Below are 26518 nucleotides of genomic sequence, written 5' to 3'. Positions count from 1 at the left end.
GGTCTTCCCACAATCCTTCACCCAAACGATTCCATTCCTCCAGGCGCCCTACTAAGGCGTCCTACCTTTGTTCAGAAGAATCCACCCTCTTGCAACAACCCTCTTGTTTCTAGGTTCATCTTCCCTGGATCAAGATAGATCTTTTCCTTTCCTAGGGGCCTGTGCCAAAGCCGTCTGCTCGTCAGGAGATACCAACTTTTGTCAATTGTCACCAACAGTTTTCCTCTAAGCTCCTCACCAGCAGCTCACATGTAGTGCTTTCCTTCAGGTAATTCTTTTCCTGTTATTTCCTGGCTCTCCAAGTTTCCAACTCACTGGATTTCCCACCTCCCCTAACTTGGGGCCCTTTCTTAATCCTAACTGGGGGAGCTGGGAATGGCAACTAACCAGCCACAGATGCATTGGCCATCTGGCCCCATCCCTATTAAAAGGCTCGTATCACCCTGTGACAATGAGGAAGTGCCCACACAGGGAGAGTTCTTCAGTAAAGAGTAGAATAAAGTCCTATTTTCTGTCTAATCCAGGGATCAGCAACCTTTGGCACACGGCCCGTCAGGGAAATCCGCTGGCGGGCCGGGACGGTTTGTTTACCTGCAGCGTCCGCAGGATCAGCCGATTTGCAGCTCCCACTGGCCGCGGTTCACTGTTCCAAGCCAGTGGGGGCTGCAGGAAGCAGCGTGAGCTGAGGGATGTGCTGGCCGCCGCTTCCCACAGCCTCCATTGGCCTGGAACAGCGAACCACGGCCAGTGGGAGCTGCAACTGGCCGAACCTGCGGACGCTGCAGGTAAACAAACCGTCCCGGCCCGCCAGCGGATTTCCCTGACAGGCCGCGTGCCAAAGGTTGCCAATTCCTGGTCTAATCAATAAACATATTTACCTATTATAGACATTTGTAAAATACTCCTTCACCATAGAACCTAACAACAAAGAAAATAACAGAACACCACTAGCTGTCACCTTCAGCCCCCAACTAAAACCTCTCCAGCGCATCATCAGAGATCTACAACCTATCCTGAAAGATGATCCTTTACTCTCACAGATCTTGGGAGACAGACCTGTCCTCGCTTACAGACAACTCCCCAACCTAAAGCAAATACTCACCAGCAACCACACATCACTGGACAAAAACACTGACCCAGGAACCTATCCTTGTAACAAAGCCCGATGCCAACTCTGTCCACATATCTATTCAAGTGACACCATCATAGGGCCTAATCACATCAGCCATACCATCAGGGGCTCGTTCACCTGCACATCTACCAATGTGATATATGCCATCATGTGCCAGCAATGCCCCCTCTGCCATGTACATTGGCCAAACCGGACAGTCTCTACGCAAAAGAATTAATGGACACAAATCTGACATCAGGAATCATAATACTCAAAAACCAGTGGGAGAACACTTTAACCTGTCTGGCCATTCTATGACAGACCTGCGGGTGGCTATCTTAAAACAGAAAAACTTCAAAAACAGACTCCAACGAGAGACTGCTGAGCTGGAATTGATATGCAAACTAGACACAATCAACAAAGGATTAAATAAAGACTGGGAATGGCTGAGCCATTACAAACATTGAATCTATCTCCCCTTGTAAGTATTTTCACACTTGCTTTTTATCAAACTGTCTGTACTGAGCCATCTTGATTATCACTTCAAAAGTTTTTTTTCTCTTACTTAATTGGCCTCTCAGAGTTGGTAAGACAACTCCCACCTGTTCATGCTCTCTGTATGTGTGTGTATATATATCTCCTCAATATATGTTTCACTCTATATGCATCCGAAGAAGTGGGTTGTAGCCCACAAAAGCTTATGCTCTAATAAATTTGTTAGTCTCTAAGGTGCCACAAGTACTCCTGTTCTTTTTTCATAGAACCTAAGTGCCTCTGATCCCAATAGTTTGTTTATGGGTCAGTCACCATAATGACTAATTGTATTCTCACTTCTTAAATATCTTTCCAGCCAGTTTAGTCATTTGGTCATCTGTTTCCAGTTGACCCTCCATCAGGTCCAGGTAATCTGTGTGTGGATCATCAAATGATCCATTTGTTGCACGTGAACAACTGGTAGGAGCGATAGCCTTCTCTGCTCAACTTTTCAGATATAACGGAGAATGTGTATCCTTCACCAATTCCCTCCTGTTCCTACTTCAATCTCTCGGCTAATTTCTCTTCTATCAAAACTACTTTACAGTAGAGATGCTGCTTTGGCACAGAGCTGTTCAACATGGTATAACATGAGAAAGTGACTGACTAGAATATATGAAAGAATTAATTCCTTTGTTTCTGTAGGTCCTTGAAAACTGTGCTCCCCACATGACTAAATTATCTCAAATTTCAAGAAAAGGTGGTTATGCTACCACTCACTTTAAGAAAGAAAACCAATGTGTTCTATCTCTGTTGTAATGGGAAAGGGCTAGGAAAATATGGGAGAACAGAAACACTCTCAAGCTGGCAGCCAGGCTGAAGACCCGGGTGAGAGTTGCTCTTATATAAAGTCTGAGGTCTCTCTCAAACTCAAAAACATCCTAAGAAAATGGTTGGATATGGTTTCCTTTTTTTGTGCATTTATGCCTGATCCTGAAGAGACTCAGTTGTTAGGGTTTGATTTAGAGTATTGATGAGACATCAGATAACGCAGGCTCAATCAGGTTTTATTAGTCAAAGACAAAACATCATTATAGAAAGGTTAATACTTTACCAATCTGGAAGACAGCAGTGCAGCGTTCATACTATCCTGAAATTATGAGCTTCACACTACTCATATACATACCTGACATGTTTATAGCAAACAAGCTTACCTAAGATTTACCCACCCTTTCTTACCAGTTTCTTATCTTGTTTTCAACATTGTTTTCCAGAAGTCAGCAAACTTAGAGACATCCTGCACCAGCCGTAGCTTGTTACAGATTGCATATTGGTCAAGTGTCAAAAGAATCATCTGTCTTCTCCCTAGCATGCTGTCCAAGCTGTACTAAGCACACTATCATATTTGCAAGACAAAACATACATCTCATCTCTGTCAGATTCTACAGACACATAAAACAGGTTATTGAGAGTTTACTATAAGCTTAGCATGAGTGCAAAGCATGCTGGGAATCTGCTTAATAGTTACACACAGTTAGCATAAGCATAAAGAATACAAAGCCTTCTCGAAATATTTATTGGCTAACAGTTGATTGACTCAATAAATGGTGATTGTGTAAAGCAACTACCAACTGGGGTTGTCTTACTTAGGATAATAACAATGAACCATTTTTCGGAGACTATAGGAAGAAATACCGTAAAACTCACCTGGAAGCAACAAGGGATATTGTGTGTCCTATATGCTGGAAATACTCTGAGAGGACTCCAGTGTAGACAACCCCAACTGCTAAAAAATCACAAGTCAGGCCCCTAAAACAAGGACATTTTTAAAAGTGATACATTTTGATCATTTAGGGTTCATGTTTTCAAGCTTTTCTCTGCAACCACGATAGCTAGCAATTTTCTTTTTCTTTTTCAAATTAAAGCCAAAATTCTCATGTAATCATATGAATTCAGAAGCTAGATTTTTTTAAGACTACATACTAGTTATGAGACTCATGATAAAATTGTGAGTTGGCAACAGTGGAACTCCATTTTTATTAAACTAAACTGGCTCTTTATTACATCAACTATTTACAGAGCTGCTCTAGCTCCAGTTTAGCAATCCTAGCCATAGGCATACAGAATTGACTTCCTCTTTCCTCATACAGCCCACACTCCTCCCTCCAACTTCCATGCAGTTTGCTACAATGGGGAATACAATAAATGAGACAGCAAGAACTTTTAAAAAAGGGAACAAAGCATGCTGGCTTCTCTAAAGCATGGCCCACATGGGCATTACTGGGGCTCGGCCTTTAAAGGCAATGGAATGATGGAAGATGTCGTGTTGAGTACTCTAGAGAAATGTTATCCAATGGATCAGATGACAAAGGGAATCTTGTGGCTCACTTCAGATGGGTGCAGGAGTATATATAAGGGAGACCTCTCTCCCTAAGACAGGGATGGGGGTGCTTTAGCAATAGCAGGCATGAGCTAAGAATGTGTGTGAGGGTTGGGAAGGAAGAGTGGGAGAATTGCCTGAGAAGAGGGTAGTGTAAAGGTTTAAAGGAAAATCAACTACTGTAGAAAGTAGCCTTTGAGCAAATTAAGCAAACATAGAGAGCAAAATTAACAGTTGCTTAACTTTTTAGGAACATAGTTTACAGCTCAGTCAGTTGCCACTGATCTACCCCATATCTACCTTTGAAAAAAGGGTTGTATTTACATAGGGGGTATTTGGTGTTTTTCTTAAAGTCCCAGCATCTGGATTCATGTGATTACAAGAGTATCTCTGCTTTTGTTTTTTCTTTACATGAAGTTTCTAGCCCCAATGGCTGCAGATAGAAGCTGTGGAAGCAAGTGCATTGTAAAGGCTCAGAAAGGAAATCAAAAGATTTCCTTCCCCTCTTTTTTTAATCTTGTGTTTTCTGGTCTTGATTCATGATTTTTGATTTTGAGGTTAGCAACATTGTTAAAGACTTAATTTTATTATTTTGTTTTGGGTATACTATCAGCTACAAAAGCCACAAAACTACAATGTAAGCACAGTTTTAAGCCTCTCTTGTAACTTCCATTGGAGGTTTCTGAGACCCAGGCTAAGCTTCCTGTAAGATGACTCGGCATTTATACTGATTTCTATCTTCTCTCTTTAAGACTATGTTGTGTATTAGCCATTGTATCCTGAAACTAGAAATATTTGTACTTGAACTGTTTATTGGACAAATTCATAATTTGAGGGGATTCATAGCACTTTTTACACTTGGTATAAAGAGAACCAAGAGATAATTGACTCAGAAGAGGCAAGGTAGGAAGAATTAAGGGAAGACTAACAGACTTTCCTGACTAGAATAAAAAACCCCAGCATTGGTTAAGATTTATTTCCCTGTAAAATGTAGTTTGTATATTTTTTTCTGTAAGGTGTGGCCTTGCTGCACATGAGTATTTTGATTCATACCTGCTTCAGGATGGTTGTCTTTGTATGTAACTTTACCAGCTTGCCATGTTTTTAAAGACCACATGAAATTACTTTTAACAGTCATAGGATTTGGATATTTTTTGTCTCAATTGAGCTCCAATGGACATGCGACCTTATAAAATCACCGAACAGTTTAATGCTCTTGTGCTTAATTGACAGTCTCTGAAGTGGCCTGGAAGTCTAGAGTAGCAGTGGTCACAGAGAAACAATTAAAAACAAAGACACCCAAAGGACTTATACAAAACAAGCAAAAACACCCAACATTCTAAATGAATCAGACACAATAAATTTTTTTTTTTGCAGTAGTTACTATGTAAATGCAGGATCTTACTGCTTATTTTTGGTCTTCTTCCCTGACTCCCTCCTACTGTTAAGTTCATTAAGGATTTGTCTACACTACCTGCTGGATCGGCGGGCCGCGCTCGATCCAGCGGGGGTTGATTTATCGCATCTAGTACAATAAGCTACAATAAGGGCTTGTCTACCCTACAGCACGGGGTTGATCTAAGATACGCAACTTCAGCTACGTGAGTAGCGTAGGTGAAGTCAACGTACTTAGGTCTACTTACCGCGGTGTCTTCACTGCGGTAAGTTGACAGCTGATGCTCTCCCGTCGACTCTGCTTGCGCTTCTTGTTCTGGTGAAGTACTGGAGTCGATGGGAGAGCGCTCGGCAGTTGATTTATCGCATCTATACTGGACGTGATAAATCGACCCCCGCTGGATTGATCGCTGCCCGCCAATCCGGCGGGTAGTGTAGACAAGCCCATAGACACCACATAAGATATTTTTTTCTTACCTCAAACAGATTACTGACCAATGTCCTGATCTTGAAACCACTAACAAACATGAGTTATATTATACAGCTGAGTAGTCTGGACTGCTCGCCTGTGTTATAAATTACTCAAGTGCAAAAGTGTTTGCAGTTGAAAAATTTCTAGAAATTAATCACTAAAAACTATAATTAAAAAGAATACTTATGTGCATTTTAATTATTTTAATGCTAATTTTCCAGTTACACTCCTGTTAACTCAAGTTACACCGTCAGGATCAGGTCTTGCTGAGGCTGCTGTTCTCACATGCCTCCTTTCATGAATGGCCCTTTAAGCAATGGGTGTGGCCTGAGCTTCTGGCGATCGCCTCGGTGGGGCTTTCGGCGCGGACAGTTGCACCTCAGGCGAGACCCAGCAGCGCAACCGCAAGGCCTTTCGGGAATTGTAGTCCACGCAACCTTCTCCCATGATGGCGGCATCGGAGCCTGAGGACTACATGTCCCACAGTGCTATGCGTCGGGGGCCCTGTCGCCCGGGAGGCCGCGCTCTCTCCCTGTGGCAAGGCGGCTAGTTCAAGTTGCCATAGCGGCGAGGTGGGGAGGAAGCTGAGCAGAGTTGGGCGGTTGGAGCCGGCGGGGTGGGGGTGCCCTGATGCTGAGGTCTCTCGCGAGGTGAGGAGGGGGCTCGGCCCCCGTGGCGTGTTGGGCCTGGGTGGCTCCGGAGTAGGACCCGGGGGCGGGGGCCAAGTGGTCAGAGCCCAGGGGGGCTGCTGGGAACCACTGTAGGGGCTGGGCCCCGGGAGGGCCTGTGGGGCAGTGCATGGGGGAGATGTTTGTCCGGTGGGGTACTGCAGTGTTGTGTTTAGAAAGCGGGCCTTGAGCTGCACAGAGAAAACCACAGTTGCCAACTTTCACATGGTAAATAAGCACCCTGACTTCCACAATAAGCTAAAAATCAAGCGAATCCCATTTCAAAATAAGGCCAAAACGAGCCAGTCCCTAAGAACCCCAACCCTCTATGTGTCTAGATCTCCCTGGCGTGCAGTCTGGGACTATATTGGGCCGGCTGTGCACACCTCCTTGCCCGGAGCTGACCAAAAAAAAAAGAAACAACAAGCTACAAGCCAAACAAGCAATAAGCTACATGCCAAAAACTAGCCAATAAGTAACTCACAAGCCAACTAAGCCGAAAACAAACCCAATTTCTGCGTTATTTTTGTGGGTTTGGCATGTCTGGAGGAAACGTTCTACCTTGATGTCAAAAGATGGCGTAGCAGCATCTGTGTGTTGGGTAATTGAATGAAACTGGCAGAACCCAAACTTTAAGTGCTGACAACATGCTTAGCCTTGGTCAGAGCACACAAATGATAATATCATCCACGCCTTTGCCCCCATAAAGAGTTTACAACAGGGATCGCCAACCTTTGGCATGCGGCTCGCCAGGGTAAGCACCCTGGCCGGCCAGGCCGGTTTGTTTATCTGCTGTGTGTGCAGGTTCGGCCAATCGCGGCTCCCACTGGCTGTGGTTCGGTGCTCCAGGCCAATGGGGGTGGCGGGAAGCGGCGACCAGCACATCCCTCGGCCCGCGCCACTTCCCACAGCCCCCATTGGCCTGGGACGGTGAACCGCGGCCAGTGGGAGCCAGGATCAGCCGAACTTGCGCGTGGGGCAGGTAAACAAACCGGTGGAGGAAGAGAGAGACTGGGGGGGGGGGGGGGGGGGGGGGGGCTGGCTAGCTTCAAGAAACATCTTCTTGGCAAATATCTCTTCTGGCTTTCATCCTGTTTCAACATATATTTGTACTTCTAATTACCTTGTTTTTTAGTTATTTTTCTAAGTATTCTCCTCATTGGGGAGTTGAAATTAGAGACTATCGTAACCGTATTAAAAATTAGGATGTCAGTTCTACAAACACTGAATCTCTCTTAAGCATGAAAGTGCTTGCACTTCCTCTTAGCACGCTTATTTGAATAAAGAGGAAGCTTGAAAGCTATATGAAAATCTAGTTGAAAATTGTTTTTCTGTCAGATGAAATGTCCTCATTCAGTCATTTTTTGTTTATTTAGCACTTTATTTACTAGTCTCCTTTTAGCACTGCAGCCATTGCATTTTTTAGCAAACCTCTTGTTGGACAGCTAAAAATAACCCCCTTAACCCTCTATGTGTTAAATCTTCATTTCCTTTGCGCTACTTCTACGGTTGTTTCTTTTTTCTTGACCTCATTTGGTGGAAACACTTCTTGGAACTTTATTTTGTTTTTAGCAAATTAACTTCAGTGCAGGTCAACATTACTTTTATTTCAGTGTTTAAAAATTCAGTAAAAATAAAACTATGCTCTTGGAATAAACTTCTGTGCCAGTTTAAATATCTGAGTCAAAGAACCCAAAGGTGCCTGTCCTGGGGCACTTAGGCAAGGTATAATTTCTGCTCCACGCTGTCCGAGTCTCTCCTCCCTTCCCACTCAAAAAGGTACATTGCAAGAGGAAAGTCTAAACCCAGGGTTGTGAGTTCAATCCTTGAGGTGGCCATTTAGGGATGGGGGGGGGAACTGTCAGGGGCAGTACTTGGTCCTGCTAGTGAAGGCAGGGGACTGGACTCGATGACCTTCAAGGTCCCTTCCAGTTCTAGGAGATAGGTATATCTCCGTATATTATTATTAAAGTCAGCTGCTTATAAGGACTGGCAGGAATCAGGGGACCAAATGTTACTTTTTGTTTAGAAACAGTCATGCTTATAGAAGCTAGAGGTAGAAAAGATCTTACTCCTGGGAGAATTCTGTGCAAAAAAATTAAAAATTCTGTGCACAATATTTTAAAATTCTGCATATTTTATTTATCAAAATAACACAATATAATTGCACCAGTTTCAATTATTTTGGTAATTTATTTCAAAATACCTGTCAGCAAGTGTGTCTGTATCAATACAGACAACAAAAAATATTCAGGATCTGTTTTTTGACAAATAGATTCCCTACTAGGCATATTAATACAAAACTTTGAGTAATAATTCAGGCCGTAAATTTCAAAATTGGATTTCCATCTTGTATTCCAAACCATATGCTGCTGTAAGAGTAAAAGGATATCAGAAAAATTCTCCTTCTTTAGATGCACACACCATGGATGCCCATTGTCTCCTCTTCTTTTTGCCAGGGTAATGGAGTCATTCATCTTCTAGTTGATAAGAAATAATCTTTGTATAAGGGGAATTACAAAAAGAAACAGAGAACACAAATTAGCCTTATACAGATGATGTCATGGTATTTGTTATGAATCCAGCTCACACACTACTAGATCTGAAAGAGAAAATCTTAAAATTTGTCAAAGGATCAGGATTTAGTATAAACTATAACAAGTGAGACCACCAGGGTATAGGTGTGGGCTATGATCTACTGAAAGATATAAAAGATAAATACGAACATCTTTCTATAATATATAACTAAACTATTGTTGTATGTAAAGTAAATAAGGTTTTTAAAATGTTTCAGACGCTTCATTTAAAATTAAATTAAAATGCAGAGCCCCCCGGACTGGTGGCCAGGACCCGGGCAGCATGAGTGCCACTGAAAATCAGCTCACGTGCCGCAAGTTGCCTACCCCTGATATGGAGCAATGGTCCCCACACCTTAATGAACACATTAATAAAAGAAAACCTTGTTACCATTTTTTATCAATGGTACCTAGCGCCTCTTAAAATTAAACAAATTTATGGTGCAGGGATGGGTAAATGCTGAAGAAAATGTAATGAAATGGAAGGATTTATCCATCTGTGGTGGAAATGCCCCCAAATGAAGACATTTTGAAATGCAGTTGGACGCAGCATAAAGGAGATAACGGTGTCAGCTATCAGATATTTTTATTATCAGATATTAGTATTTTTATTCAATTGTCCTGAAAACTCTGCATCTTACAAAACCTATGGAGAATTGATCATTTATCTATTAGTTCCTGCTAAAATTACTATAGCAAGGTGGTGAAAGAAGAGTGATTCTGCTAAATCTATTGATGGGTATCAAAAAATCTGGGAAATTCTGTTAATAGAAGAATTAACTCAGTTTTTACAGGGGAGAAGGAAAAAAAGATAACTACTTAGAAACCTGCCAGAATTTTTTGGCGTTTGCTGAAGAAGGCATCGCCTGCCATCAAACCTGATGGTTTGAGAAGTTTTTTTGAATACTAAGGAAGGGAAAAACCCTTTCAAACATAGTAAAAGTTAAACACAAAATAAAGGCATTAAAATAGGAAGAAGAAGGAGAAAAGCTTAATATTGTATAGAGTTTTGATTGGACATCTAATAAATAGATTACACATCTCAATGTCAGAAAAACAGAAATTTGGACCTAAATATGAGGTGAAAGACTTTAATTGACACTATGAACTGAAAGTACAGAAAAGGAAGATGAAGAGTAGAAAAGCATCAACCAATATATGTGATCAATATCACCAAGTTGAAGAAAATGACTAGAGGCAGGTTTTGTCAGTACAACTTTACAGACTTCCGTAGGCCAATTAATAATTGCGTACGTGTGGGTATAATCCTAAGTTTACCTCTATTAAAATTTGTTTTACAATTTAACAAGATTTTTGTTATAAAAGAATGGATCTATTAATAAAATAAAAAAGAGAAGAGATCATATATAGTAGATATAAGCTCTTATGAACTTGTATTCTATAAAATGTTCCCATATTTGAATACAGTTGTGAAAAATCAAGTTTGCTGAAACAATACTAACCACGACTTTGTGATCAGTGTAGACTAGTAAATCTTTCTGAGCACTGATTCAGTTAATTGTGATTAAATCCTAGAATTTAAGGTTGAATGTGATTTTGTTCTAGTGTATACTAATTGCAAAATTGTGATTAGTATAGTTTCGGTGTCAACAGTTTTCAAATAGTGACATTTTTGTAGCAATATGTCTATCCTTTGTTGGAAGGTGCTTAGATACCATGGTAATGGATCTGGTGTATAAAAACCAAAATAGCACAGAGATTAGTCAGTGAATTTTCTCCACCTACTAGAGGCAGAGATTGGATTGCCCTGTGACTTTCAGGCTGCATGAAATTGTGGCTCCTCAGGTGGTCATTAGTCATAAGTAATACAAACGCCAGTCCTGTAAACAAAGCTATTCATGTGCACTGCGGTAATTGTAGTATGTGCAGTCTTGATCCTACTCCAGTTGATATCAATAGAATAAGATTGAGCCCTGTGTAAGAGCTACTTAATTTACAGGATTTGCGGGAAATAACGTTGTACGTGTAGATTTTAAAAAATATCTTTCTGCAACAATTATATGTGGGTTTTTACTCAGATTAGTTTGGGTGGAATCCAGAGGTTAAAGACTATACACCTTTCAAGGTAAGTATATTTTTCAGGTTAACTTGACACATGCAGTATCTCTTGGTTAACTGTGTGCATACACTGGACAGAATTGCATACAGCTGTCTTGCAGGCTGGTTATGAAGCTTACAGTGATAGAGATTTGTTTTTAAATAAATTATATGGTAGTGAACATAACCTACTCAGAAGATACTAACCTTTTACGGTGGGAGAGAATTCATTCTTGTTGCTTTCTCCATCTAAGCCTCATCAGTATTCTGACCACTGTGCTATAGGTTATAGATAATGCTAAGATTTTATCATGATTATTTTTAGTAAAAGTCATGGGCAATAAACAAAAATTCATGGAGCCTGTGACCTGTCTCTTACTTTGCTAAAAATAACCAGGGGGCAGGGCTAGGTACGGGGGAGGAATGGAGTCCCAAGGCGGGGGGGCCCAACAGGCCGAGCCCTCTGCCATGGTGGGGGGCACAGCCCAGACTACAGTGGCCGCAGAGGGGCACGCAGCCACGGGGGGGCACATAACCCCACTCCAGAGCTGGCCCAGCTACATGACACGGGTGCCCGGCCCCAACTGCAGCCCCCACCAAGCCCCGGCTGCAGCGGGGTGGGGGCACACGGCCCTGGAAGCTGCAAGGGGGGTGCATGGCTCCCGGTGCAGCCACTGGGTAGGGGCGCGCAGCCCCAGCTGCAGCCCCTGGTGAAAGCCACGGGGCTGGAGTGCACGGCCCCGGCTAAAGCCCTCAGGAAGCCTGGGACACTGCAGGGCTGGGGCGTGCGGCCCCTGCCAAACCCCCACCAAGCCCAGGACTCTGGACACCGCGGGGTTGGGGCGCATGGACCCTGCCAAGCCCAGGACGCTGCGGGGCTAGGGCGCATGGCCCCGGCTGCAGCCCCTGGCAGAAGCCGCGGGGCTGAGGTGCACAGCCCCGGCTGCAGCCCCCTGCCAAGCCTGGGGCACCTTGGGCCTGGGGCGCGTGTCCCCCGCCAAGCCCAGGAGTCAGAAATCTGCGAGGCTGGATCGCGTGGCCCCAGATGCAGCCTGTAGTAGAAGCTACGGGCTGAGGCACAGGGCCCCAGCTGGAGCCCCCGCCAAGCCTGGGAAGCCGTGGGGCTGAGGCGCACGGGCCCCGGCTGCAGCCCCCAGCAGAAGCCGTGGGGCTGGGGCTGCAGGGTCCTGGCACGCAGTCCTGCCTCCTCCTCATGAAACCCTAGAAGTCATGGAGGTCCGGTAAAGTCACAGATTCTGTGACTTTACCGGATCTCCATGACTAAATCATAGCCTTAGTTATAGATTTTTTTTTTTATGTGCCTTCAATTTATTGATATCAGGTATTGCTTTAAGTCTCTTTTTTCCCTCCATCAAACTAGATTCTTCCCTTGCTCCCCTGTTTTTGGTACTGTTTTTTTGCACTTTTTTGCTTCCTATTATGTCTGCAGATTGCTTCTAATCATTGGACAGTGGTGAAGGGCACACTTGATTCTTTTCCCAGCAACACTGAGGAAGTATATCTATTCGTAACCTGAGACGGGCTACGTAACTTTTCGTGCCTTGGTTTCCCCATCTGTAAAATCATTACAGCTATCTTGCTAGGCTTAATTACTGTTTTTAAAGTGCTTCGACATGCTTGACGAAAGATGCTGTGGAAGTACAGTGTGTTGTCGGTCTCCAAAAGATGTTTAGTTTTCAGTGTACTTGGAAGAAGAAGAATTCTAAATGTGCCTCTTGCTTAGCAAAATGTAGAGCTGTTGTGGTACTGGGCCAACCTTGTAAAATGACTTTTGTCGTGAATAGTGTCCTTAGGAGTATTAAGTACAGAAGAATCTCTTTGAAGCTAAAATCAATAAACTTATTTAATTGATGTTATTAGTTTGGAGCTGTTTACTTGGAGATAGAAAGTCACAGCATTCAGAGACCCTAAGGGTATGTCTACAGTGCAATTAAAAATCTGTGACTGGCCTGTGTCAGCTGACTTGGGCTTCTGGGATTTGGACTAAAGGGCTGTTTAATTATAGTGTAGACATTCAGGCTCGGGTTGGAGCCTGGGCTCTAGGACTCTGCGGGGGGACAGGGTCTAAGAGCTCAGGCTGCATCTCAAGCTGGAACATCTACACTGCAATTAAACAGCTTCTTAGCCCAAGCATGGCAAGCCCAAGTCAGCTGGCATGGGCCATCTGCAAGTGTCTAATTGCAGTGTAGACATGCCCGAAATGTTTTCTTCCGAGGTGATTAACATGCAGGTAGCCAGTGTTTGTAAAATATGACCCTGGTAGTTAGCTCTTGTCTTTTGTCATCTTGCAAATCATAATTTTAAATTTTCTGATGAATCAATGAGTTGCTGTCTTCCATACCTGCATTTATGTCATTATAATGAAGATAATTTCCTTTAAGTCAAGTAAAAAATCATGTGGACCTTGCAGGTTTCCAGCACACGCTGTAGGTATTTGTTACACTCTTGTACTCACCATATAGGGTTGTTTATCTTGGCTTGATGATAACTCACTAACATTAATGACATATCAATTTATTTTTTCAGATGATTGCCTCATTTAATTTTATTAAGACTTTCCCATGAATGTTCATGCCACTAAATACCAACTATTAGCATGGGATAAGGTAGGTGAAGTAATATCTTTTAATGGACGAACTTTTGCAAGCTTTTGAGCTTAGCAGTACACTGCTTCAGGTAGGGGGAAGGTAACCAGAGTGTCCAAGCTAAATACAAGCTGGGGCAAATTGTTAAGCATAAGAGGTTCACACATGCTGTAGATGACCACTTACAATGAAGTGGGCAGGTAAGAATTAACAGGCAGTAGAGTGTGTTACAAATCGTTTTAATGAGCCATAAAACCAGTGTCTTGGTTAAGTCCATGGTTATGTCGACACTGGAATAGAAGACCCAGGGCATGGCCACTGCTGGCCTAGGTCAACTGACTTGGGCTCACAGGGCTTGGGCTGCAAATCTCAAAATTGTAGTGTAGTTGTTCGGGCTTGAGTTGGAGTCCGGGCTCTGAGACACACTCCTCTCATGGGGTTTCAGAGTGCGGACTGCAGCCTGAGCTCAAACGTTTACACTGCAATTTTGAGACCTTCATCCCAAGACCCATGAGCCCAAGTCAATTGACCTGGGCTCTAAAACTCAGTGCCACAGGTTTTTTATTGCAGTGTAGAGGTACGCTTAGAAAGCCTTTGACAAGGTCCCTCACCGAAGGCTCTAAGCAAAGTAAGCTGTCATGGGATAAGAGGGAAGGTCCTCTCATGGATCGGTAATTAGTTAAAAGATAGGATTCAAAGGGTAGGAATAAATGATCAGTCCTATTCAACAGTAAACAGTAAGGTGGCAAAATTTGCAGATGATACAGGCAGACTGCATTGAACTACAAAAGGATCTTGCAAAACTGGGTGACTGGGCAACAAAATGGCAGATGAAGTTCAGTGTTGATAAATGCAAAGTAATGCACATTGGAAAATGTAATCCCAACTATACATATAAAATGATGGGGGTCTAAATTAGCTGTTAGTACTCAAGAAAGAGATCTTGGAGTCATTGTGGATAGTTCTCGGAAAACATCCATTCAATGTGTAGTGGCAGTCAAAATGAACAATGTTGGGAATCATTAAGAAAGGGATAGATAATAAGACAAAAAATATCATATTGCCTCTATATAAATCCATGGTTCGCCCACATCTTGAAGACTGCCTGCAGATGTTGTCCCTCCATCTCAAAAAAGATATATTGGAATTGGAAAAGGTTCAGAAAAGGGCAACAAAAATGATTAGGGATATGGAACGGCTTCTGTATGAGGAGAGATTAATAAAACTGGGACTTTTCAGCTTGGAAAAGAGACGACTAAGGAGGTCTATAAAATCATGACTGGTGTGGAGAAAGTAAATAAGGAAGTGTTATATACTCCTTCTCATAATACAAGAACAAGGGGTCACCAAATGAAATTAATAGGCATCAGGTTTAAAACAAACAAAAGGAAGTATTTTTTCACACAACACAGAGTCAATCTGTGGAACTCTTTGCCAGAGGATGTTGTTAAGGCCAAGACACTAACAGGGTTCAAAAAAGAACTAGATAAGTTCATGGAGGATAGTTCCATCAATGGCTAGTAGCCAGCGTGGGCAGGGATGGTGTCCCTGGTCTCTGTTTGCCAGAAGCTGGGAATGGGTGACAGGGGATGGATCGCTTGATGATTATCTGTTCTGTTCATTCCCTCTGGGACACCTGGCATTGGCCACTGTTGGAAGCCAGGATACTGGACCTTTGGTCTGACCCAGTATGGCTGTTCTTATGTTCTTAACCCTCAGTTATCAAAAACACTTTCAAAAATAGTCTCAAAAATTTAGGCCTGGGAACTTCCTGGGAAGTTGGTAAGAAATGAGTGTTCAGTACCTCCCAGGATTAGGTTCTTATTTTGTTACCACTGACCATTTTCTTTGCATTTCAATGACACATCTCTTCTCCCTACCCAGCCTATTTAAAGTATATTGATGTGAATTTTGCCTCTCAGGATGGGAGAAGAGATGGGCCTTGTGTATTACATTGACTTGTATGCTATTTAATTTATAATGGTATATAAATTTATAAGATTTTAAGTATTACCATATATTGTAATTATTTTATTTTTTAAACATTAAATAAAGGTGGGCCTGAGTTGAAAGCTTTTTTTGTACCTGAACATTCCCAAAGCTTGGATCTGGGAATCTGGTTTGGGGCTGGATTGTCTAATAAAACAACATAATATAAACAGTCATCTTCTGTAAATCAAAAAACTTTGCAGAGAACCCATGTAGAAATCAGAAAGAAATTAGAAAGATTTGGTGCCTTTATGGAAGCAGTGTTGTTTAGTATTTAGAGCTACAGACTGAGAGTCAGGAGACCTGAGTTATACTCCCAGTTCTGCCTCAGATTCATTATGTGACTTTTTGCAAATTCTAGATTTCATTCCTGCCTTCTCAGTTTCTGCATGTATGAAATGGGGATAGTGATTTATGGCTGTATAAGAAAACCGTGGATTAAAGCTGCTGTATAAGTGCAAAATATTATCATTGGTTTAAGTAAAGCTCTTAGGCTGCTAATGTATTGCAATCATGGAGTTAAAAAGAAGACCTTTTGAAAAGTCAGGGAGTTTGCTTGCATTAATGTATCCAGTAGTTATCACATTATTCCAAAACCTTGCTATATCAGTTCCTTGTCTTCTAAAACAATGTAGATTACATGATTGACTGCTAAGATGTACACAATTCTTCAACAACATACTGTTATTTTTATAAACACTATTTTATAACCCAAAACTATGCTAGGTGCTTCTCAGAAAACTTGGAAAGACACGCTTCCTGCCCAAAAGAGTGTGTAATACGAATTTAAGATGTGACAAACTGTAAAGCGGCATAAGGTAGTGGTAGTGCTGGTACTCAGTTTAAGTATATGCATATCTTAGTAGTTCAGTAAAAATACAAAGGGAAGGAGAAATGTGAATATAATTTAATCACTAGCCATAAGCATCAAGGAAGAGATGATTAATTTTAGTTAAATTAATATAAAGGAAAGAGAGAGTAGGAGGCAGCCTGGAAAAAAGATGAGGTCTTCATTGAAGAAGTGGACAAAGAGGTTGTCAAAGCTGGAGGAGAAAAGGGATGGATGGCTTGATGAAATAAACGGTTTTAAAAGACATTTGATATAGTAGAAGTTGCATGTACAACATTGAGAATTTATCATGAAGATGATGTCTGAATGGAAAGACTAAAAAAACTATGTTGAATACTTGATGTGAGGAGTCTGAAGAAATATGTCTAATGAAAATTAAATAAAGCAAAATTACTAAAATAGCTCTAAAGCATCTTTCATCTGAAGGTCTCAATGTACTTTACCAGGACTTATTAAAACTTGCAACACACTGCTTGACAGATGAGACTGAAAACTGAGACACAGGACTTGTCTAAGTGACTTGTCCAAAGTCTGTGGAAAGATGGGAAGAGAACAGAGATGTCCGGACTCCAGTAATCTGCTTCAACTACTGGAAGTTAACACTTCTCTAGATTAAACAATAAATACTAAATATGAGTTTATGCCTCATTGAAAACTTTTGAAATCTATTTAAAGGCTGTTGTGCCTAAGAAATGCTACTTTTTCCTATATTTTTTTTCTGCCCCCCTTCTTAAAAATTCTTTCTAGTGATAGCTGCATTTAAAACTATACACCTCTATCCCGATATAACGTGACCTGATATAACACGAATTCAGATATAATGCGGTAAAGCAGTGCTCTGGGGTGGGGTGGGGGTGGGGCGGTGCTGCGCACTCCGGTGGATCAAAGCAAGTTTGATATAACGCAGTTTCACCTATAACGCGGTAAGATTTTTTGGCTCCCGAGGACAGCGTTATATCGAGGTAGAGGTGTATTTGTTTTGAGTTTTTCTCTCTGCCTATGATCACATGAATTCCTAATTCCTTCTTTGTGGTGATCATTTTGTTGCTGTAGTGACAATTATGTTGTTACAAATGGGATTATGATTTCACGTTGTTAACCTGAAGCAGGTGATCTTGTAAGAAACACAAATCTTGGATTTTATGTCAACTTCTATATTTAATAGAAAACAGGAATCTCCTTCCCACTACATCTGTCGACCTCTTCCTATAAAGAGAGAAAATAGAGGCAAAACTATTTCTATATAGAATGTTTTTCATGAGGCATCAGTTGCTTCTTTAAAGTTCTTGTATATACCCATAGAGCAGAGAAATGTATACTGTGTTGCATCTTAAAGAGGAACTAACTATTTTTATGTGCCTGTTTTTTCTTTAATTGTTTCCAATGGTTTATGCTTCCAGAGTTGTCAGCATTTGCTGTAATAGTCATCTTCCCTTCACATTTTTATTGCAATCAAAAACCCTGATCCATCATAGTTTGCACACTTCTTAATCACCACTCTGACATATATATATTTTTGGGCAATTAGAGATGTTCAAGTTTGTTCATATTTCAATGACTGGATTTTATAATACAAGTGTGGTTCCATTCAGATTTGTCCTTTTCCCCGTTCCCCAGATTTCAGTACATCAATGGCAGATTCATCCAGTGATTCAGACAACTTTCTTCGTGGTCGTGTAGGAAGGCGAGGCCCTCTAAGAGCCACCCACAGCAGAGCCCGAAACCATGGGGCTGGAGATGTTACAGAGAAGATCCATACCTTAGCAAGCACTTTACAGGTTGTTAGACAATGATCAGATGCTGTGCAAACAGGATAACTTATGTTTGTGTAAAAGAAAGTGCCCAATTTTTCTGAATGAGGTGGTCTAAAGTGCTGTGGTAATGGGAAACATTACTTGCCATTTACCAACTGTAAAAAGTATTTGGGAAATAAAGCATGACATGTCTGCATTTACAGTGAATATTTTACTGCTATTTCTTACAGCAACATGGAAGCTTGATAAAATATTGTTAGAAATGACTTGTTTAAACCATTGAAAGGTCTGATAATGTCTCATTCAGTTACGAAGTTGGCAAAATGCTTGCGAACAGAGCAATCTTTTTTTTTTTTTTTTAATTAACTGCAGAATTCCCACAGGATGCATTAGCTCTTTGGGGCAGTGACTGTCATTTTGTTCTGTGTTTGTACATTGCCTAGCACAATGGGGTCCTGGGAGTCCTAGGTGTTATCACAATATAAATAAAAAAAAACAAATTACAGACAGTGTGAAGACAAAGATCCCTTCCCCACAGATCTGATAATCTGAATAGATAATGTTCAGACGAAGGATCATGGAAGGCTAGAATGCAAAAGAGAGTGCATGTCACTTGTTTGGATGACTTTTGGGGGCAATGGCTTCTCTGTGGGCAAAAGTAATTCTGTACAATTGGCATTGTGGGGTTCCATGTTTTATGTATCCCTGACTCCAGCTCAAACTTGCTCAGTTTGCAAGGTAAGACTGCTTTCTAGCTGACAGCCCTGCAGACTCACCTTGAGCTCTGAGTCAAGCTGGGTTCTTTCCTTCTTAATGCATCCGTCACCAGCAATAAAAATGAGGGTGCGAGTTGGCCTGCCATGCTGTATCTTTGCTACTGGTGATGCTGAGAAGGAAAGAACCCACAGTGAGTTTGCTGAGTTGTAACTTAGAAAAGAAAAATCTTGAACACAGAGTAAACTTGAGCTGGAATAAGTGAGATAAAACACTGCAGTTTTAATTCTGAGCTGAAGAAAGATCCTGATTTAGGTGCACTGTGTTCATTTTGATTAATGAATTAAGACTTAATATTTTAGTGTGAAGTATGCATTGTCCTCATTTTGCAGATGGGGGAACTGAGGCATTGAGAGTGAAGTGAATTCCAGCACTGAATAGAATCCAGATCTCTTGACTCCAGTCTTATGCCATAACTAGAAGATCACACTTCCTTTTTACTTGACAATGTCTTATATTTTTATGTAGCCGCTGAGCCAGACAATATAACAAAAATACCAGTATATATTTTCAGTTTATTCAGAGTGCCTGCCCATAGCTTCAAGCTCTCTCTTACTTATTTGGTGAGCTTGACAGGTAGCTTAAGCTCTTTGCCTCAGCTTACTCATGTGTAAAATACAGATAATGATTAAGGCTGCATGTCTGTCACAGAGGTAACGGAAGTCATGGATTCTGTGACTTTCCATGACCTCCGTGACTTCTGCAGCAGCTGATGCAGCTGGCTCCGGGGCTGCCTGAGCAGCTCAGGCAGCCCCTGGGGCTGCCGCACTGACCGCTATTGGTACAGCCTTGGGCCACTGCACTCCCCTCCCCCCAGCAGCAGCAGTTCGGGTGTGAGAGGGGACTCAGGGCTGGGGCAGGAGGTTGGGGTGCGGGTCGGCGCTTACTTGGGGGGGCTCCCCGGAAGCGGCCGGCATGTCCCTGCAGCTCCTAGGTGGAGGGGCCAGGAGGCTCTGCGTGCTGCTCCTGCCTGCAGGCATGGCCCCTGTAGCTTCTATTGGCTGCGGTTCCTGGTCAGTGGGAGCTGCAGAGCCAGCGCTTGTGGCAGGGGCCGCGCACAGAGCCCCCCGGCCTTCCCTCCCCATAGGAGCTGCAGGGATATGCCAGCCTCTTCCGAGGAGCTGGGCGGAGCCGGGTAGGGAGCCTGTCATCCCCGCCAACCTTCCCCCCCCCCCCCCCCCGCGGGGGGCCCCGGGCCTGTGCTGCCGCCCGCCCCCCCCCCGCCTCCGCCGGGGTCTGGCCCCCCCCCCCCCCCCAGCACTCGCAGCACCCCCCGGACTGCTGCTCCAGAGCACCTGCAGCCCTCTGGCTCAAATTTTAGTAAGGGGTATATAGTACAAGTCATGGACAGGTCACAGGCCGTGAATTTTTGTTTACTGCCTGTGACCTGACCATGACTTTTACTAAAAATACCCGTGACTACAATGTTGCCTTAATAATGATACTTTGGAATTTCAATGGGATTGCCATAATATGAGGCTAAATGATTGCTTTAAGGTCCTTGGCTGAATGGTTTTGATACAGTGTAGGCAAAATTTGGCTGCTTAAACTTAGGCATCTATTGAAAATGATTGGTCTGATTTGTTTTCATAGGTGCTTGGTGTCTCCAGCTCTCTCAGACTTCTGTGGGAGTTGTGGGTGCTCAGCCACATTGAAAATCAGATCACTTATTTAGATGCCTAATGTGAGGCAAAGTATATTAATGGTAAAGCTAACAAAGTAATGCATTTTTGTTTCTTTGGAGAGACGATTTCTAATTTAACATTCTTTTTCCTCAATTTTGTTCTTAAGGATACCAACCGAAACTTGAAACACGTTGACCAGATGCTAGGACAGTACAGAGAGTACAACAATGAACAGACTGAAGCTATAGCAACTGTGAGCAACTTTCAATGTAACCTCTTCCTCCTGTATTATTATATAACCAGTTGAAAATTGGTGTCTAGCAATGGGCAAGCTAGCGAGAGATTTAAACAGTATAAATCAATCTTTAATAGTCTTCTGTACTACCACCTTTTGAAATTGATAGAGTTTCTGAATGACATTAGCAACAAGGAGTCCAGTGGCACCTTAAAGACTAACAGATTTATTTGGGCATAAGCTTTTGTGGGAAAAAAAAAACCTTACTTCACATACATGGAATCTGAAGAAGTGAGTTTTTTGACCCACGAAAGCTTATGCCCAAATAAATTTGTTAGTCTTTAAGGTGCCGCCGGACTCCTTGTTGTTTTTGTGGATACAGACTAACACGGCTACCCCCTGATACTTGACACCATGAATGAGATTAGAACACTTTTAGTACTGGTTGGCCCAATCTTCTTTGTGGTCCCTTTAGGAAATGGCTGAAGGGCGAAATTCACCACGGTTCAGAGGGCCCACACAAGGCCCTATACATGACTTAAGCTTCTGACATGGAATGGTGCTTAAATGTGGTACACAGGGTATTTTGCAAGCCTTTGCCCCAGAGTGAACTTAATCAGAAATGAATGGGATGATATTTAATTGTAGAGTAAAACAGGAGATGGATAGTGTTCAGGATGAACAAATTGGTTGGTACTCTGGGAGCTATCAAGTTTGAGATGTTAAAGTCAGAGATTTATTGAAACTGAATCCTGTGGTATGAAAGGAAATGTGGAAAATGTACTGTTTTGCTTGAAAATTGGCCTAATATTTGAGTACTCTGGGGTATATATTCATTGAATTCAATAATACAACTTCTGTAATTTGTGTAAACTCTAGTGAAATATGCCCTTCAGTGCTCAGTTGTACTATACCAAATAAAACTGCACAATACAGATAAGTAGAGTATTTAAAGAAATTAAATTTAAATATTTAAATTATGTGAATTTCCATACTTATACGTTGTAATGTAGAATTACCTGCTATTTTTCTTCTGAAAAAGCAGTAGGAAAATTTTATTCTATCCTAGTAATTCGGAATATAACTATCTCAGTTGGGGAGCGTAGATGTCTTCAATACTAATACTCTGATTTAGAAGATAAACTTGAGTACTTGTGCCTTTGCAGATAGATATATATAATTTAATTGCTGATTTTTACTCTTAACATTTCTCTTGGACATGGGAGACATAAATGTAGGTTCACGATTGGGTTTTATTAGTTTTAACTATTTTACTAATGATGAAATTAATTCAGGTTTTTTTTAAAGACACTAACTTTTCAGATAATAGAAAAACATGATAGGCTTATTTACTCTCAACATACTGGTAGGTGTTCTTTTCAGACAGCTAGAAGTTGAACTGGGTTTTGGCTGAGCCTGGCCGTGTCAGAATTTTATTTTGATCCAGGACCTTCTTTTTTAGCATCTGGATGACTGATATCTTTCTGACTTGATTTCTCTTCAAGTTGAGCAATAAAGTTTTGGGACATCTCCTGTTGGAGACTTAGAATACTAAAGTATAGTCTCCACCCTCTATTAGTAAAAAAACTTCATCTTCCAAATAGTTCCTGTTCACTTCCCTAAACATAAAAAAATCATCTTCCATCACCTTCACATCCATATTATACTTCCTGTGTACCAATGATCTGATGCTTTCTTCCTGCCTGCTAGCAGTCTCACTTGTTTATTTTGACATGCTTCTGATTTGCTACCATTTATTTCTCATCCCTGGCTGCCTGAATTCTTGATACAACTGGCCCCTCTCATACTGGTTCCAAGCCTGCTGGAACAGTGAGGAAGTTTTTGGTGGGTGATGGGAGGCCATACAAGGGAATTAAACATAGGTGTATTGTGTTGAGACTGTGTCCTCACAAGAGTCCTGCTCTGAATTCTAGCAGCCAGAAATCTACCTTCCAACCCCACAATTACATGTTACCTCCAGGGTATGATCAAGTTTTCAAAATATCTAAGCTGATCTAGGATTCTGCCATCTCTTGTTGAAACTTGAGCAAAGAGTAAAAAAATGGTTTTAACAGTTCTCTCCATTCCTGGATGCTTCTATGAGGGAGGTCAGTCCACTGGGATGAGGGCAGTGTAGCCTATTGGCCGGAGCATGCAGCAGACCTTGTGGCCGGGTTCAGAGCCATAGTCAGTCATTAGGAGCCAAAACCAATGGTCAAAACCGGAAGTCAGGATCTGGATACCAGAGCCAGGGGGTCGAGCCAGAGTCCGTAGCCAGGAGCTGGAGTCAAGGGTCGAGCTGGAGGTCAGGAACTGGAGCAAGCAGGGTAGCAGGCAAGGAGGGGTTCAAGATAGGGGGAAGGACAGAGGCAAGGCTCGATGCAAGCAGGAGCAGTATGAATAAGGTAATGCAGGAGCAGGCCACAGTCATGGAGATGAGTGTTGAGAAGCCACCGAGCTGCAGCTGCTGGCTTAAGAGCCAGCCTGCTGGCCTCTGCAGCCAATCAGGTTGGATGGCTGATCAGGCTACAGGCCAGATGTACTGATGAGGCTGCCTGGAGACTAGCTCTGCTGCAGGCCCCGATTCCTGACAGGGAGAAATTAGAAGAAGCTTATTACAGCATCCTGCTTTGCATAAAGATACTGTAGTTGGCATCCTTCTATTTTGCCTGTCTTCAGTTGTTCAGGGGAAGTTTGATTATCAACAATTAGCTCAGTCATAATATAGGCATGTCTTGATTGTGAGCTTCTCCTACAATGAATGAATTTTAATCCTGGTTTACACTTTACTTCAAAAGGAATCTTTGTTTCTTCCCCTTCATTCTCATCCCTATGTATAAAACATTTGGGTGGGTGAATGAAGGGGGAAATGATGTCTTTTCCTTCCTATGAAGTATTAAGTGTTGGCTACTCTTTGATGCAGGGTAGTAGGCTTGATGGCACAGTGATCCAGTGCAGCAAATCCTATATGTTATGATAGATTTGTTTTTTGCAGTGTTCTGCAGTATCCACCAAATATAGTTTCATTATGTAAACCTTATTTACAGCTCAGTGGTTTTGTTTAGTTTTTAACAAGGTCAGTCCAAAGTTCTTCCTGAACAACTGACTGTCTTTCATGCCTATCTGTTGAAACTCAACATTTTGCAGTCTATTTGGAAAGAACTCCATATGTTTGTCAGTGACTGAGAGGAATGGTGGCAAAAGGTAGCCACAGTGTACTACCTAGATGATTGTCCTAAATATATTTCAGAAACTGGATTTGTCTGTCAGCTCATGATGCTCAACTTGACTACGAAAATGCATGTTAATGGCTCCCCAAGATGCTTCTTCTGTAGCTGTAGTGAAGAAGATAGCCAGGAAGGATTGCAGCCAGTTCTGGATGCAAGACACATTTAGCAAGGACAAAGCTGACCAGGAACAATTAAATGGGGAAAAGCGAGACTCTGTAAAAACCCTAGTTCTTTCCTGTCTCTAGTTTCCTCAGCATGATTGAATCTGGTTCCTTCTAGCTAGTGAAAACATTAGACCTGATGTCACTATTGTCACATAAGAAGAGACAGTGTTCACTGGCAGGTGGGAGACTTGAGTTTCATTCCTGGTTCTAAGCCTACTTGCTGTGTGGCCTCTAGCTAGATCAGGGATGGGTTTGCTTACCCTTATGTGTCTAATAGCCGCTGGAGTTTTCATTATTCTTATGTGAAAGTCTGTCTTTGTCTTTTCTTAGCTATCAAGTTCCAATTCTTGCCTCTTTCTCTTTCGCCTGTGTAGAATTCAGATGTTAGTAACTTAAACAATCACTTGTGCTTTGAATCTCATGTGAGAACCAATGTTTTTGTCTCAGGACAGTCTTAAAATAAGTTTGCTTTTCTTGTAAAGATATGTTTAAAGGTTTTTGTTCCTGCTACTACTGTCACTTTAAGAACTTAAACCATATATATCCATCTCCGTTACTTTTTTAAATAATAGCTGTTCTCAAAACTGAGTGCCTATATTTCAAATATCCTTTTATTGTGGTGTTCTTTTAAAAAAAAGTAAAAGTTTTGGTTGCCACTATACAATTGGAATCCTTCTTTCCGTAGTACACTGTACTTTAATGAAGTCTTACAGAATCAAGATTTTTCAATCTGACACATGCAACTTACAACATACATTTTTTTTAAAAATCCATATCTTATTTGGATGTCCAGTTGTTCTATGACAAGTACCCAGGTCTTCATCTAACAAATCACCAGAATACAAATAGTGTTGTCTTTACCCTTGTCTTGCAAAAACAGCCATTTTATCTGCTAAAGTGAGACAATTGATTAAAAGCATGAACAGATATTAGCTATTAGCTTAATAAATGAGTGACTGGATGAACTACCACTTGTGTTCTGCACCTTGTTCAATAATGTGTGTGTAACTTACTAATGTGTGATTATCTTCATGCCTCTTATGACATCTGGTTTCTTTCAGCATTTCACATAGACTAAGTTGATGTTAAACAAAACGTTTTTAGGAATCTCTCTCTAATTCTTTCTGTAGTTATTTTTAAAGGGATTTTGCTTCTTGTTGCTGTGATGTTGTCTGTTGAGTACTTATATTACCATCTCAATTTCTCTATAGAAACAGTAAAATTAATTTTAATTGGGTGGGGGAGTTCCTTTTTAAAGGTATTCTAGACTCATGCCTCACTTTGACTTGGGATCTTTGACTTTGTGGGACCGCAGAGCAGGAGCACTGAAGCCAGGTGCACCACACTATTTCATCCCATTGGCATAGTTTCCTGTACGTGCCTGTTTTTTGGATTAATTCAGTTTGCTGAGTTACTTTTTGCGTGGTATGCAACTCTATTCATATTCAAAATGATGATCACTCCATCCAGTCCCAGCTTCCAGCAGTCAGAGGTTTAGGGATAGCCACAGCATGAGATTGCATCTCTGACCATCTTGGCTAATAGCCATTGATGTACCTATCCTCCAGGAACTTATGTAATTATGTTTTGAACCCATTTATACTTTTGGCCTTCACAGCATCCCCTGGCAATAAGTACCACAGGTTGACTGTGAGTTGTTTAAGTCAGTGGTTTTCAAACTTTTTTTCTGGCGACCCAGTTGAAGAAAATTGTTAATGCCCGCGACCCAACAGAGCTGGGGATGAGGGGTTTGGAGTGTGGGAGGGGCTCAGGGCTGGAGCAGAGGGTTGGGATGTGGGGGTGAGTGCTGTGGGGCAGGGCCGGGAATGAGTGGTTCAGGGCGTTGGAGGGGGCTCTGGCCTGGGGGTGCAGGCTCTGGGGTGGGACCAGGGATGAGGGTTTTGGGGTGCAGGAAAGGGCTCTGGGTTTGGGGGGGGCTCAGGGCTGGAGCGCGGGGTTGGGGCACAGGCTTATCTCAGGCGGTTCCCAGTCAGCGGCGCAGCAGGTGTGCTAAGGCAGGCTTCCTGCCTGTCCTGGCACCACGGACTGCACTGCACCCCAGAAGCGGCCAGCAGCAGATCCGACTCTTAGGCGGAGGCTCACAAGCGGTTCCACGTGGCTCTCACCCACAGACACTGACTCTTCCCCCCCCCCCCC

General features: G+C 42.2%; 1 protein-coding gene across 1 annotated transcript in view; it reads left to right on the top strand.

Moving 5' to 3' along the window:
• Nucleotides 1-6446: 6446 nt before the first annotated feature.
• CEP128 (centrosomal protein 128) overlaps nt 6447-26518 on the top strand; it is a 163289-nt gene continuing 143217 nt past the window's right edge. The window contains exons 1-3 of the mRNA XM_024192734.1: nt 6447-6482; nt 18197-18357; nt 20899-20985. Of these exons, the coding sequence (XP_024048502.1) occupies nt 18211-18357; nt 20899-20985 (234 nt within the window). The 5' untranslated portion in view covers nt 6447-6482; nt 18197-18210. The remainder of the gene's footprint in view (nt 6483-18196; nt 18358-20898; nt 20986-26518) is intronic.

This window comes from Terrapene carolina, unplaced genomic scaffold (assembly GCF_002925995.2).
Source record: "Terrapene carolina triunguis isolate 2854851 unplaced genomic scaffold, T_m_triunguis-2.0 Scaffold96, whole genome shotgun sequence".
Lineage (NCBI taxonomy): Eukaryota > Metazoa > Chordata > Testudines > Emydidae > Terrapene > Terrapene triunguis.
Note: the sequence above shows the minus strand (reverse complement) of the source record. Positions and strands in the feature narration are given on the sequence as shown.